The 15004-nt window shown below is 40.4% G+C and overlaps 1 protein-coding gene across 4 annotated transcripts in view; it reads right to left on the reverse strand.

Annotated features, from left to right (window-relative positions):
• The window catches only part of CLCN4 (chloride voltage-gated channel 4), a 40445-nt gene that overhangs the window by 15131 nt on the left and 10310 nt on the right, over positions 1 to 15004 (reverse strand). For all 4 annotated transcript variants that reach the window (XM_040662494.2, XM_040662495.2, XM_004938401.5 and 1 more), the window contains exons 2-6: positions 11586 to 11737; positions 11136 to 11235; positions 7080 to 7267; positions 2239 to 2361; positions 81 to 287 (exon numbers count right to left, since the gene is read on the reverse strand). In XM_040662494.2, coding sequence (XP_040518428.1) covers positions 81 to 287; positions 2239 to 2361; positions 7080 to 7267; positions 11136 to 11235; positions 11586 to 11737 — 770 coding nt within the window. The remainder of the gene's footprint in view (positions 1 to 80; positions 288 to 2238; positions 2362 to 7079; positions 7268 to 11135; positions 11236 to 11585; positions 11738 to 15004) is intronic.

Below are 15004 nucleotides of genomic sequence, written 5' to 3' on the forward strand. Positions count from 1 at the left end.
CATTAATGTACAAAGCATGAGTCCTTTGAAACACTGAGTATCTGGAAAGGGAAATAAAGGATGATTTGAGCCAACCTTACCTCTCTTCTCTTTCCTTCATTCTTGCTGTACTTTGAGAAAAGACTGCTGAAGAAGTTTCCACAGCAACAGGCCACATGGACTAAGGGCCCTTCTTTCCCAAGGCTGAGGCCTGAAGATACCACCAGAACCAAGGTGACTGTTTTAATCAAAAGTGTCCACTTTCCCAGGTAGCCCCTAATAATGAACCCACTCAAGATGGTTTTTATCTGAAAAGCAGGAAGAACATGTTGAAGAGCTGAAGTAACCTTTTCTATTCTGAACTTGCAAATTGACTTAAAACCTCAACGAAGTTAAAAATCACAGACTGCTTGGGAAGAGACAGTGATGGAGGGAAAGAAACCCTAGGTAGGGCAGCTATCGCACAGTAATATCTGAACAGGGGGGAACTGTTACTTTTATTATGCGTGGTCCCCTGAGTCAGTAAGGAGTCTCACAGAGATCAATAGAAACATGAAACTCTTACATACTGTCTTGGCTTACAGGATCAGAGTTAAACTAGAATGAACTTTAACAAAGCAGAAAAAAAAAAAAAGGCAAATAAACAATCACAAGCCATTTCCAGTTAAAACAAGAAATAAAATGTTCTAAATATTTGGAATGTCCATGACATAAAAGCATACAAGTATTATGAAATTAGAAAGCCCAGAAGATCTTATTTTTACACATTTCCTCTTAATTTGGCATGTAAGTGGCTAGGACAGAGCACAGTGCACATGCTTTAAACAGAGACTGCAGGGGGATTTAGGTTAGGAAAGCAGCCCTGGAAACAGACTATAGTTGAGTGTCACTCACACACGTGTTTCCCCACATAAAAACAATGACAGTGGGGATTGGAAAGCCATGTCCACGTTTAGCAGCAGACCACTTTTAGCACTTCTAGCAGTGGGAACAAGAATAGTTGTGGTGTCATTGCAAGTCAAATCCCTACTCTAAGGACTATGGTTTAAAAAAAGTAATTGAGACTGAGAATGTTTAAATAATAGTGGTGTTGGTGGATTCATCTTAACAGGAAATACAATTAAAAGCATTTCTTGCAATCAAAGACAGGTATCCAGTAAAACTGATTTTGAATGGCATAAATGGTTCTGAAATTTATTTTCTATAAACTAGATTTAATTATGAAAACTTTTTAAAACTACTTAGAGATGTATCAAATGCATAACAAATGTGACTACTTTGAAACCTGGAAATTATTTAAACGTTTCAAATTATTTGCAGGATTTTTTTCGTAGTTGGCTATGGAATATTTTCTTGTTTCTCTTACAAATAAAGAAAAGCCTAGCCTGGTCTAGCATTAGATATGGAGGCTAATGGCCCTGCATGCAGCAGGGGTTTGGAGCTTGATGATCCTTGAGGTCCCTTCCAACACAAGCCATTCTTTGATTCGATGAAAGAAAGTATGTAAAGATCTCTAAAATTTAAACTGTTGGCTCTTTTGGACATATTCTTAAGTAAAAATCTCCATGGTTTTATAGCACTTTTAACAAAGGACTGCTCTGGTTTCAAAAATTGTGAATAGTTATACTACTTTAATTGCAGGGGTCCCTGTTTCAACAACTACATATGGACTTGAGCTCAAAGTGCAAAATATTAAAACTGATCAGAGATTCTGGCTGTCGTAATATTGTCATATCAGCATGACATTGTGTATAAGGACACAATTTGCAGCCAGGCATTTTTCAGACACCTCAAAAGATGGGCATCTCAAATCTTCAGTTACTCAGGAAATCTTAGGTTTGTTATCCTCTCCCTTTACTTTAGTTTGCTCTTGCTTAAAGTATAACCTAGAAGTTTCTTTTGTTTATAACCAGCCCAAGTACTTTCAACCAAGGAAAACACTGTATAATCTCTTATTGACTAAATGCCTTAGCCACAAAAAGTTGGACTTTAATAAACTGATGACAGGGAGCTGTCAATTTTTAATTCAATATACATCCTTCTTCACTGCCAGAGGTTAACAAGTCACAGTGGCATTTGAACATTTTCTACTATGAAAAATTCTGATTGTTACCATGAACACAGGTTAGACAAAGGAATGAAGGCACATGAGGTTTCTTCCTATGCTACCTCCTAGTACAGTTCTGGAAGAAGAAAAGGCAGCAAATGATCTTTTCTTTGGCTTGGTTTTTAGATATTCATCTGTAAAGAGAAACTCACCTCTGGGATTCCAGAGCCACAGGCATAGGGAGCAAACACCCTGACCAGGGAGACCGCCAGGAAAGCAAAACATAGAGCCCATAGAATGTACAGAAAATAGTTTAGAATGTAAGCACTCGCACCCTAGAAAAATAACAGTAACAAACATTGTTAGACAAATACAGTGCAGTAAGTCTTATGTTTCTTCTAGTGATGAAGATGGCATGAAGCCTGGTATTTTCATTTATATGCTAGCTGCTGCTTTGTATCAGGAAGGACAAATTACCTCATATACTACAAAAAAATGTACTACCCACGTGAAGAAGCAGCATACTAATATATATATATCTAACCCAATCCATTCAGTCAGTTTGTGAGGGACATAAAGGATATCCAAAGAGCAGCTCTCCATACAAATGCTGATCTTTTCAAACTGTATCCTTGTGTATATTAGTAGCCAGTTCAGCTCATGGAGTGGGAAGGTGAAAGCATAAATAAATCCTTTCTTTCTATATGATACCATCTATGACAGAGTTGAAAATCATTTGAAAACACAGTATCTTGACAGACACCACTCACATATTACATATCCCTGATAACTTAAAAGTATTCCAGTCATTAATTAAAGCCATCTGCAAAACAGTAGTGATCATGAGCTGCGGTTGACTGTTCAGGACCATAGTGCCGACCACAGTTGGCAGTGACCTTCAAGTTTTCTGCCATTCTTGATGGCCAAGTCAAAATTGTTGTTCAAGGTTGTCTTAAACTACCCCTCCCTCTTAACAAGCATAATTTTTAGGTAAATTTCAAAAACCACACCTACACAGACAAAAGAGAACTTAGTTGAAGAAACTGGACTGATGCAAAGAGCTTTATTTTTCAAACGATCTCCAGCAACATGACACTACAGAATAAAAAAAACAAGATGAAACTTAGTGCATGAACTGGTATGAATTCTTCACCTCTCAGTGAACCCTTCCTACCGGATGCAAGCCCAGCTGCTGAAGAACATCAAGGCACTTTTCTTTCCTCTTGCAGGACAGCAGTGTGGATATCAACATTGTGGTAAATCAAGTAGGAAAATAGGCTGTAATCAATTGTATCGTGTCTCCTGTTAATTGAGTTGGCCAGACTCTGTTTCTAGTCATTAAAAAAAAGCCCTAGCACTGTGAAGCGTCTCTGCAAGCTTGAAAGAAATCAACTCTTAACAACACGAATCCTTGCTAAGCCTCATTTTTCCTGATCTCTATCCAATTGAAAAAACAGTGAGGAAACCTTTGCCCTTACCCTTGTGGATATATTTGAAAGGACAATTTGTTAAGTTCCTCTTATGCTTGCTGACATTAGCAGTTGGCCCTGCTAATAAAAACAGTACAGTATCATCCTGCAGTGCCCTGAGAACCTAGTAGTCATGGATCTGACTCTTACAGTGATTGACATCTGTCTGTAGCAATCATGGATGTATGTTGCTGCAGCTGAAGACAGCCTTGTTTCTTCATGACTGTTTTCTTCTGGTGCTTTCAATTATAAACAGCTATGGCAATATTTACTCTTCCTCCAAAGAAAACTCTGGATATGTTGTCCCAGGACAAAATACTGTGAACCTGGATTAACTCCGAAGACCAATGCCATCACAAAAATGTGGCCCTACAACACTGACATAAAGCTGCAATTCTGCTTCTAAATTCACTTCAGTCTAACTAACTTCATTTCTTCTTACTTCCACTTCTTTCACATCTGAGAAACTAGATGAAAACTCTGTCAGCTCATTGCTGCAGTCACACATATACCTACTGCACTGTGGCAAAACCTCACAAGAGTCTACCTGGCCAGTTCAGTCCTATCCGTTGGGACAACTGTCACTGTTACATGTTCCAGATATTTGTTTTTCTACAGATCCAATTGCAGTAGTTTATAATGATTAAAAATAATAAATCCTTTGGGAAGTGAAGTAGTAGTAACTCAGTATAGCAAATGGGTCATTTCTCATTCATTATATGCATTGAACCAGAAAACATCTATACCGGAATCAGAGACTGAAAAAGCTCATCAGTGGAGATGATCCTGCTAACACCTTTTCCAGCACTGGCTCTGAGGATTCACCCTGACAGCAATAGTGATGAAGCAGGCAGTGGAACAGAGCAAAACTTTATATTTTAGTTTACAAGTACCTAGCAACACTTCAGATCTGGTTTCAGTCCAGATTAGGTACAAGCTGCACATAATTGAAAACAATTCTTACAAACTTAAAATTTTGAAATAAAACACATCCCTCAGGATGCCATCCATTGCTGGCCAACACTTGTTTTCACAGAGGCAAAGAGCTCTATTCTGACTCAACTTGAGATGTCATAACTTGCAGACTTCCTCCTGTAGACTTTATAGCAGTATGCGTCCTTAATGTTCAGTACTGACAGACTCAAGACTGCAAAGCTGGGAAGTGGGTCCAAAATATAGAGAGGCTTCCTCAGTTTGCAACCTTCATGACAGGAGATCCAGCAGCTTGGGCATAGTCCCGGGCAACCTGCTGTAGGTTGTCCTGCTTGAGCAGGCCTAGGCCAGATTATCTCCAGAGGTCCCTTCCAATCTCAACCATCCTGCGATTGTGTTACGAGTCATGTCGAGATCCAGTATCATGAGCTATGGAAGACATGTGGTCCTTCCCTCTGGTTCTGCTAGACATGAAGTGTTAGAATATTCAGCTCAGTGTAGTTGAAGTTAGGGCCAAGCTGCATCTGCAGAAGCTCTGGGGCACCAGATGTTGGCTAGAGATCTAGTTGAATTAGGTGGCATCTTATGCCATGTTAAGCACCCATAGCTCCAGTGAATTTGAGTTTTTGAAACTCTCTTGTATTACAACATTCTTTACATGCTCTTTGGAAGCAATTCATAACCAGAGGGATGAAGAATACTGTTGGTCTACAAAACAACGATTAGGGGAAAAAACATAGCCTGGGATGTTTCTGATGCACTATTATGTTTTTCATAACAATTTACATCAAGACTGCTTTAGGCTCATTTAATAGGACTAGAATGAAATAATTTTTCAAGAGATGCTATAGGAAATGGCACAGTTATCAGTGAGAACATATGTACAGGGTTTATCAGTCATAAATCAGAAAAACCACAAGGAAGAAGTGGTCTAAATCTTAGTCCTCAAAATGCCAGATTTAGTTGGCTATGATGAGAAAGAGTCACAGTCACGCATAAAAAAGGTAGACATGTCTGATTGATAGAGTAGTTTTGGGGAAATTGCCCTGAGAACTTTTTGTCTAAAATGTAATCCAAATTAGTCCTCCTGTGCATTGCTGTTCTACAGAGCAGCTACCCAAATGTGGAATGCAAAGTCAAGCAATACAGCCACATTCAATAATGATAATAACAACAATCCTGAAACTTAGTAACATTTAGTATATTATGATTCCTCCTAGAGTCCTCTAAAGAGACAGGAATCATGTAGAACTTGCCCACATCATAAACCTTTTGCAATAGAACATAATTTTTACTTGCCAAATCCACATTTCTGTTGGAGTATTACTGATCTTTGCCATGGATTTGTATATAATAGTAATAGACACTTCTTATTAATATTGCAGCATCCATTGGGTCATGGCAGCCAGAAGGCTATGGATCTTAGACCATTAGGACCTCCTTTGCTGTGAAAATAAGACTAAAACTAAGAAAGTACCCTCTTTTTCCCACAGTGACATGATACTAGGAGGTCATAAGCCCAGTCTGGATATAAATGAGCTAATTTTTACATTGTCCACCTAGATGATGCTTTTCTTATAAGCCACAGCATACAATAGTCATGATGGGTAAGCTTGTGCAGCAGGTGAAAGCAATAAATTTTCTCAAGGAAATGCTCTGTTTAAGTATTCCAGGTTCTCAGAGTAACAGCATGTCAAACACATGCACAGGGTTTCTAAATCCCATAACAATTGTAACATTCTACCCTCTTTTGATTTGCCACATTTTTTGTTCACTTAAATTACAACCCTGTCCCCAGTCCTGGAACTTTATACCACGGTAATATTTCTTCACCGTTACAAAGATACACCCATCTGAACCATCTGTTTATGAAAAACTGTGCAAGCCTAGAAAACCTCTGGCAAAGGGAAGTTTGGCACTGCGGACTGGAAGCTGTACAGAGAGATTTCTGCCTGTGGTGGGAACGTTCAGGAACAGTAAAGCACCCCACTACCTTCACTACAGTTAATTAGAAGTGGAAAATTGGAATGGAAAATTGGGTTGTACATATTCACAGACACTCTCGTCTAGTATTACTTTAACTACAAACTTAAAGCAACACTGAAGTGAACATGAATGACGAACTTGTACAGCAATGAAGGTGCCGTCAAACATTTTCTGCAGGGCTGGACCACCTCCACGCTGGAGGAAGATCTGAGACAATGTCTCCAAGTCACCTATTTTCAATTGCCTGGCTGCAGAAGGTTTATGCCATGAGGTATGTATTTTCTTTCCTTTATTATTACCCAAAATGCAACACCACGTCTTTAAAAACAAACCATTAGGGACTCTGATATCACATAAGCCCTTTCTTTCCAGTGACACATCCATCCCACCTACCCAATGTCATATTCAGTTTTCCGGTTTCCATCACACATGGCATTGTAACAATGGGACCTATCCTCAATTATGCAGATATTGCTTGTAGTAATGTCTTTAAAAATAAACAACAACAACAAAGCAACAGCACCAATCAACCAAACAAAAAAACACATCACTTTCCATTCATAAGATTCTCTTTAAGAGAATCTATCTGGAGAGAGCATCAGCAAGTATGCAAAAGAGGCATTCCCTGGCCTTCCTTGACCCCACCCCAATCAGGTCTCCCATACCTCTGACTGGTTTACAAGAAGTTCAGACCATTTCTGCCACTGAGGACATTTGTCTCTGTCATCAAAGGTCGTTTCATTAGACGTCCAGCAGCACTGCTCGTGGCTGTACCAGAATGCAGACAGGCAGACACCTTCCTTCAGGTCTGTCATCCAATCCACAGCTAAATCTATCACTCCGGCTAATGTGCCTGGAGAAGGAAATGCATAAAAAGGAGATGTGGCATTGAAAAATACCAAGCCATGAGGTAAATACGTCTGTTTATAATAAAAGCAAAAATACAACATCTGGGGAAGAAGCTGCAATATGTCACAGAATCACAGAACCATAGAATCATAGAATTGCTCGGATTGGGATTAATGGTTATACCAAAGAAGTGGAAGAAACAGTGGGAGAACTGCAAACAAATGGCCATACCAACATGTTTGACCTATCAGCATTCTCTCCTAAAGCACTTTTTAAAAATACTGCTATTTTAATGCTGGCTAATTGACAAAGAGGGAAGGCCTAGGTAATGCTGGGCCTGTTCCTGCAGCCTGTACCAGGCAGGCATACCATCTGACACAGGTCAGCAGTGCTGTGTGTAAGGACTAGGCCACAGGGCCCAAGCCTCACTGTGCATTTCAGGGGTGGACGGGGGGAGGACGCTGCTGCTTTCCTTTAGTCTTTCTGGTCCCAAGACAGCAACCTTTTAAAAGGATGGTTTCAGTGCAAAAACAATATGGATGCCAAATTTTGACTTATGAACTTAATGGAATCAGACTCTTGATGTGTACATTCATTACCGATCCGAACACATAGATTAAAATTATTCTTCAAATTCTCTCCTTGTGGACGTAAACCCTATTTAAGCTTTTCCCCCGCAACTACACAGAGCTACAGCGACATCCAGTGGTCAGAAGACGCGTAAATTTCACGTGGTGTGACCCTAAGGGAAACATTGCTTTTCCAGTGTATTTTGTCGGTGACTTTCAGTGAGATGATTAAAATATTTTGGAAAAGGTAATGGATAGTTTTTATAGTTTCAAAACTTTTATTTTTTCTGGTTCCTGCTAAGTATCCAATCAACTGAAGGGAGGAGGCGTGGGTGGCTTGCTCCCTTTTTCCCTAGGAGTCAGTTCATTTGACCTGTAAATAAAGTTTCTGCTTTTTGTTTCTATGAAATAAGAAGAAAAAATATCAAATAATTCAGGCATGCACGACCCGCTTTTTATTCATAGAACAAAAAATAATAACATCCACAGAGCTTTACACATGAGCATATATTCTCAGTGCCTTAGGAAGAGTACCTGTTACTACACAAACTCAACTATATTAGCAGTGTAGAATTTTTGTTGGAATGGAAGAGTATGAAGAACTATACACAGAATCATAGAATCACTAGGGTTGGAAAAGATCTCTAAGATCATTTAGTCCAACCACCAACCCATCACACCATGCCCACTAACCACATCCCTCAGTGCCACATCCACATGTTTGTTGAACACCTCCAGGGACGGTGACTCCACCACCTCCCTGGGCAGCCTGTGCCACTGCCTCACTGCTCTTTCTGAGAAGAATTTTTCCTAATATCCAACCTGAACCTCTCCTGGCGCATCTTAAGGCCTTTACTTCTCATCAGATACCAGATGAGACCAAAATAAAACAGGCTGCAGGAGTAGTGATGCCTGTAACAGTGACTTTCTTTGTAGGCCTTGGCTTTCTCTTGCACTCTCTTTCCGTTTCCCAACTTTCTTTGGAAATGATGAAATACGTTCTTAGATGACTAGAAACCATCATGTTGTGAGTAACATCAGCATGCATAACTCAGTGAGTTTACAGTAAACTAAATTCTCCTCCAATTTTCTGAAACTTTCAGGAAATAGCATGAAGAATCCTCAGCCCTTGAGAATAAGCACCAAATGCTGTGCCTCTTACATCTGTTGATGGATATTTATCATTCTCTGTTGTCACTCCAATCTTTGAAATTCACATAATCCATAATCAGACAATTTAATATTAATGCTACCTAAGTAGAAGGTGCAAATGAAGGAGCTTTTGAATATTTTCCCCTAATCAAGTGAATAACAGAGTAGGAAAATAACATTCAGTTCCCTAACACAAGCTTCTACATACCACAGTGCCTCTAAGAAAACGTGCTTAATTATATGCTGAACTAATCCCATTTGCTACATGGGATCCACATAAAGAGAAAAATGGTATGATTTACTACATGTATTTTACAGAGAAGAAAATCACAAGAGGAAAAGACCAGTGCTTGCATGATAGTACAACAGTTATTGATTCATAAGCCCAGTAGCCAGAACTAGATTTTATCCAAGTTCTAAATCTTTGCAACCTCAAGTGAAATTAATGGAAGTTGCAGACTGCTCAGCATCTCAGAAAGTCAATCCTTTAACTGTTAAGCTAGACATCTTAACATTGCTGTCTAGACAAGTCACTGCAAAACTGCAATATAGCATATGTTTATTTCCATATTTTTCCATCAAAGGAACGGAATTTGGTCCCCTGGACTATACATCCTCCACCTGGAATGAAAAACTTAAACTAACTTTAAACTCCTGGGCCTGAATAACTTTTCTAAGTGCCTTTGGAAATATGCAGAGGCTCCTGCCATCCTCTTCCCCAGAAGTCCCACCTTGCTGGCCTCTGTCCCCAGTGAGACTGTGGCAGGGGTACAGTCCATGCACTGGATACTACTGCTGCTGCTTTCCCCCTCCTCATCATCCCCTGTCCTTGCCCCTAGATTCAGCTGCCCAAGAGCTGCCCCACAGCCATGGAGCTGAGCCAAGGCTCCATCTTTGACAGGCACAGAACACATATATCATTCCAAGGGCAGGCAAAGTCTACAGCCCAGATCACGAGCACGCAGATTTTTTGTTCTCTTACTGATTCACAAGTCCTTGCCCAATTAAAAAACAGACTAATCTCTATTCTTTGTGGTTAAACGTGCTGTTCTGCACCTGTGTCATCACAAAGTTTGCAAAAGTTAACGCACCTCAGCTCCAGCTTACCCTCGACCTTCAGTATGTAGGATAGATGTATGAGCATTAGAGTTTTACTGTAGGTTCTCAGTTCTGGGTTTCTATAACCTTGACAGTGCCGGGGCTTTTATTGTGAACTGGAAGTGAAACAAACCTTGGACTTTCTTCCCATCTCATTCACGGATCAAAACTACTATGGAAACATGTATACAAAGAACGATTTGCCAAAACGTCACTTCAGCAAGGTTTTCTCAAGACCTTCCCCAGCACTTCTAACACAGCCAAACAGCTATGATAAATGTGTTAACTTGACAGATAGCAAGAGATTCACACTTCTTGGAAACAGTGAAGCTTTGCATCGTGGTTCTACCAAGCACTGTCATACAAGAGCACCCTGACATCACTGGAAAAGTATAAAAAAAAATGACAGATGTTTCAACTTCGTAATAGAAGTAGAGCTTTCCAAGTTGGAAGATGTGCTAAAGCATGCAAAAGACAGGAGCAATTTGAGCAATTAATGAACTTGTCACCTGAGTTCAAACAGGCTGTTAAATATGTAATGTCTGTCTGGCTTGAGAGCAAATGCAGAACTGAGTTTGAAACTGTATTTTCCCTTCATGCATATATAAAAAGATAACCAAGTGGACATAATGATTGACAGAGCTCCCTCCTGACTGTCCATGACCAACATTTTCTTTCCCCACATGACAACATCTACTTGCAGAATGCAGCTAAGTGAAGACAAGGAAAAAAAACCTACAATAAAACCGGCTAGTGTGAATTGAAGACTCAGAAAGTGAAAGTAGTCAATTGAGTGCAAAGTACTTACATACATATTTTCAAGGAAAATCCCTCTACGGATTAATAGCATTTTTTCTAAGTCAGTACTCAACAGGAATGCTTTTATTAAGTATTATAACTGCATAGATACATAACTTTTTTTTTTTTTTTTTTTTTTTTTTTTTTAGCTTGAAACATCAGCAAACAGAGAACAAAGTAAAGAGAGAAACAAATGGCACTGCAGCAAATTTGGGTGAGGTGGTTCCGGGAACAAGTAATGTACCACACACGTACCTGCCAGTAGTCCTATGAGAAGCATTACAACCCATCCTGACCAGGCATCCAGCAAACTCTTGATGAATTCCCATATGGATTCCTTACTTTTGCTTGTAATCTGAAACAATATGTACATAGAGCTGTGTTTTTGATTCAGGCTAACACAATTTCAGTGCATCATGGCGAAACAAACAAAAAAAAAAAAATTAATCCACTCAAAAGTAGGTTAAAAATTCTTCTACTCTCTACTCCCTCCAGTCCCAACCACATTTTAGAGATGCTCTGCTATAAACTGCAGAAAACACTTCCACATTCACAAACTCAGGATATATCACATCTGTATTTTTATAAGTTCTCAAATGATACTGCAAAGTAGGAGTTAAGAGCATTGGAAAACTGTTGCTTTTTCTCGCAGCTGGGATGGCCAAAACTCATGGTCTGTGGCACACCAAATGCAGCTGCCATTACCTTCCTATGGCGGTCAGTGTCACGGGATTTCTCTCGCAGCCAGTCAATAGTGTGGAAATCTTCGTAAGTCCCAACATCAGGAAAAGGCTCATCCAGAAAATCCATCAGGTTGCCAGAACCATTCATTTCTCCTGCATTAACCATATTAGGGTCTGTATAGAGGGGAAAACAAGTTTTTCAGTAAATTCATGCAGCTTTGCCAGACATGTCAGAATCAAGTTTTCCAAAATCCCTCCACAAACCACAAACTCAAGAAAACATGGCTCAGCAATTCTAGTGGGCACTTACTGAGGTCTACGCATTACCACTAGGAAAAGTATACTGCTAAAGATTACTTTAAGAGCTTGGCAAACTCTTAAAAACCAACACAAACAAATATAGTGTCCAAGTGCAGAAATATCACTTTTTTTTTTTTTTTGCAAATATTGCCCCAAAACCCAGGATGGTTCTGGGCTTCTTCTGCAAAGGTAAATGCTGATCACATGCTGGAAGAAGTGCCCTACCTGCAGTGAGGTTACTGAGAAGACAAAGTTACTAGCTCAGAAGACAAACGATAATACACTAAAATTTACCATTTATCATTCATCTGGGTTTTCAGACTAGAAATGAAAGCAGAGAACCAACCATGCCTATTGTCCTGAAGCCTCAGAAACTATACCTACTTCATATAGGTATAGTTGACACTGTCTCCCATAGCATTATCCTGGAGAATGCAGTAACATACAGTTTGGACAATTCTACTCTTCACTGAATAATACACTGGCTGGATGACGGGCACAGTGAGAGGTGATGAATACAGCTCAATCCAGCTGGCAATAGGTCATGAGCAGTGTTCCTCAGGGGTCAATATTGGGGCCTGTCCTGTTTAATATCTTTATTGACAATCTGGACAAGGGGATTGGATGCACTCTCAGTACACTCCCAGATCGAAGTGGGAGAAAGTGTCGATCTGCCTGGGGGTAGGAAGGCCCTACAGAGGGATGTGGATTGGTTGGATTGCTGGGCTGAGGCCAATTTTACGAGGTACAACAAGACCAAGTGCCAAGGTTACGCCTTGAGTACTGTGTTCAGTTTTGGGCCCCTCAATACAGGAAAGACATTGATGCCCTGGAGTATGTCCAGAGAAGGGCAATGCAGCTGTGAAGGATGTGGAGCACAAGTCTTAGGAGAAGCAGATGAGAGAACTGGGATTAATTGTTCAGTCCAGAGAAGACGAGGCTCAGCAGAGATCTTATTGCTCTATAATGATCTGAAAGGAGTTTATAGCAAGTTGGGGGTTGGCCACTTCTCCCAGGTAATCAGTAATCTCCAGTGATAGGATGGGAGGTAATGGAATATTAGGAAAAATTCTCGGAAAGAATGGTGAGGCAGTGGCACAGGCTGCCCAGGGAGGTGGTGGAGTCACCATCCCTGGAGCTGTTCAAGAAACATGTAGATGTGGCACTGAGGGATGTGGTTAGTGGGCATAGCGAGGATGGGATTGTGATCGGACTCGTTGTTCTTAGAGACTTTTCCAGTCTTAGTGATTCTATGAGATCCTCATTAGCGCAGGATGAAGTTACCTTGTAACCACTGTACCTCCCTTTCCCATGAAGACCTCAGAAGCATTTGGCTATATGCAAGGACTGTCTCCTTTACAGAGTCAACAATCAAAGCAGTTATTAATAGAACAGGAGACAGAAAAGGCTGACATCATTCCCAACATAAGGAACCTGTAGTAGCAAGAGAGTCTTTTAAATAAGTATTTCAGGCACACAAGATTCAACCAACTTAATTTCATCCATCCTAAAGTTTGGTGTCTAGACCGCAAGAACTACCTAGGCTTCCTCTGGAGACAGAGAAGGATGTGTTGCTTTAAAGAGTGACATAGTGTTACCCATCCTAAAATAGGTGTCTGGGTAATAGTGTCTTCTGGGGAGTACGTACAATTTGCAATCTGAAAAGGTGAACATAAAAATAATAATAAAATTATGGAAAAGAGCAACAGTGTATTAGGCTACTGTCACCTCACAAGGAAAAACAACACACACACAAGAAAATATACAAGACAACTAGTGACAAATGCAGACTTTGAGTCTTACAGAACTGACCCTGCAGAGCCAGTAATCCCTTGACAGACACAATGCAATTTTTGCAGGTTATGGATGAGGCTAGTGCAGCACTAAAAACTGCAATCTACATTCCTCCTTCAGATTTGGAGACACTGATTTCACGTGCAGAATTTAGATCTTCGAAGCAGTGAGGAAATCTCCCAATTCTGTGATTAGAAGAGGGAAAAACATGGCAGATGAGCTTTAAATCAAACATCCATGCACTCTGCTGCTGTGCTCAGCCTGCTTTATTTACTGCCTTTTTTCCACACATTACCCATTTTCAACTGTTTTATTTGAATCCTATCCATTTAATCTTTTGCCCCAGTGTTGACTCCAGGGATATAACAAGCATGAATACTCAGCTCCACCACTGTCTATTTCTTTGCACTCCACTGAGTAGGAGGACTTTTTGGACTACACAACCAGTGTGCTCAGCCCAAGCAGCTGAGAAAAACATTATCTTACAAACAGCAGGTCACCACTGTAATTCTGTAGAAGTCCTTTTAAGTGTGCAAACTGAGTATGTTTGTCTGCAGGAGAATCAAGCAGGGCAGTCTCAGCTTGGGGAAGGTGGCCAAATGCAGAGCAGGTGTCCCATGTGGTGCTGCAGAGCACAAATGAGGAGCCAGAAGATGGAAGTGGTTAAAAAGAGGAGTGACAGTTGAAAACAGGAGTACTTAGCAAAGCAGATGAGAGCACACTCCTGCACTAGTAAGGAAAATGAGAGTCCGAAGATAGGACGCTGCAGCTGACACCAGGAAGCTGAAGCTGCACATGGTCTCAAGTTCAGCGTCTTGTAAACCATGGCTGGCGGCTGAAATGGGAAGCTGGTATGGGAAGCTGGAATGAAGAGAAAGAATCAGACAGTGCTATTATTTTGTAGCACACAGATCATTTCCGTCAACCTACTATCCCCATACAGTGAAGAAGTACCTGTAAGGAACATGCAGTCCAGACTGCTTGCCTGAACCCAGGCAATCCTGTTGCTTTATAAAAAATGCCTGGAAACTATTGTGTTGAAAGAGTTGGCAAGTTCTCCTTAATGCTACAAGAAAGTTACCCAATACGCTAGTTATACCACATAAAAATAGCTTCTTAAGTACTCTGTCAATGTCTGGCATATGTCAGTTTTGTGATGGATAATACCAGGCCAGACCACAAGTATGTGGGTAATTACAATCTTAGCCTGAATCTATCCCAAACATACGTGTTGTGCAGCATGCCCAGGGACACAAGGACGTACTAGAGACTGCAGGGCTGTGGAAGACTCAGAAAACAAACTTTGAACTCCAGATAGCGTTCAAGTATCTAGAAACTGCAGCTAGA

The sequence above is a fragment of the Gallus gallus genome, chromosome 1, assembly GCF_016699485.2.
Source record: "Gallus gallus isolate bGalGal1 chromosome 1, bGalGal1.mat.broiler.GRCg7b, whole genome shotgun sequence".
Taxonomy (NCBI): domain Eukaryota; kingdom Metazoa; phylum Chordata; class Aves; order Galliformes; family Phasianidae; genus Gallus; species Gallus gallus.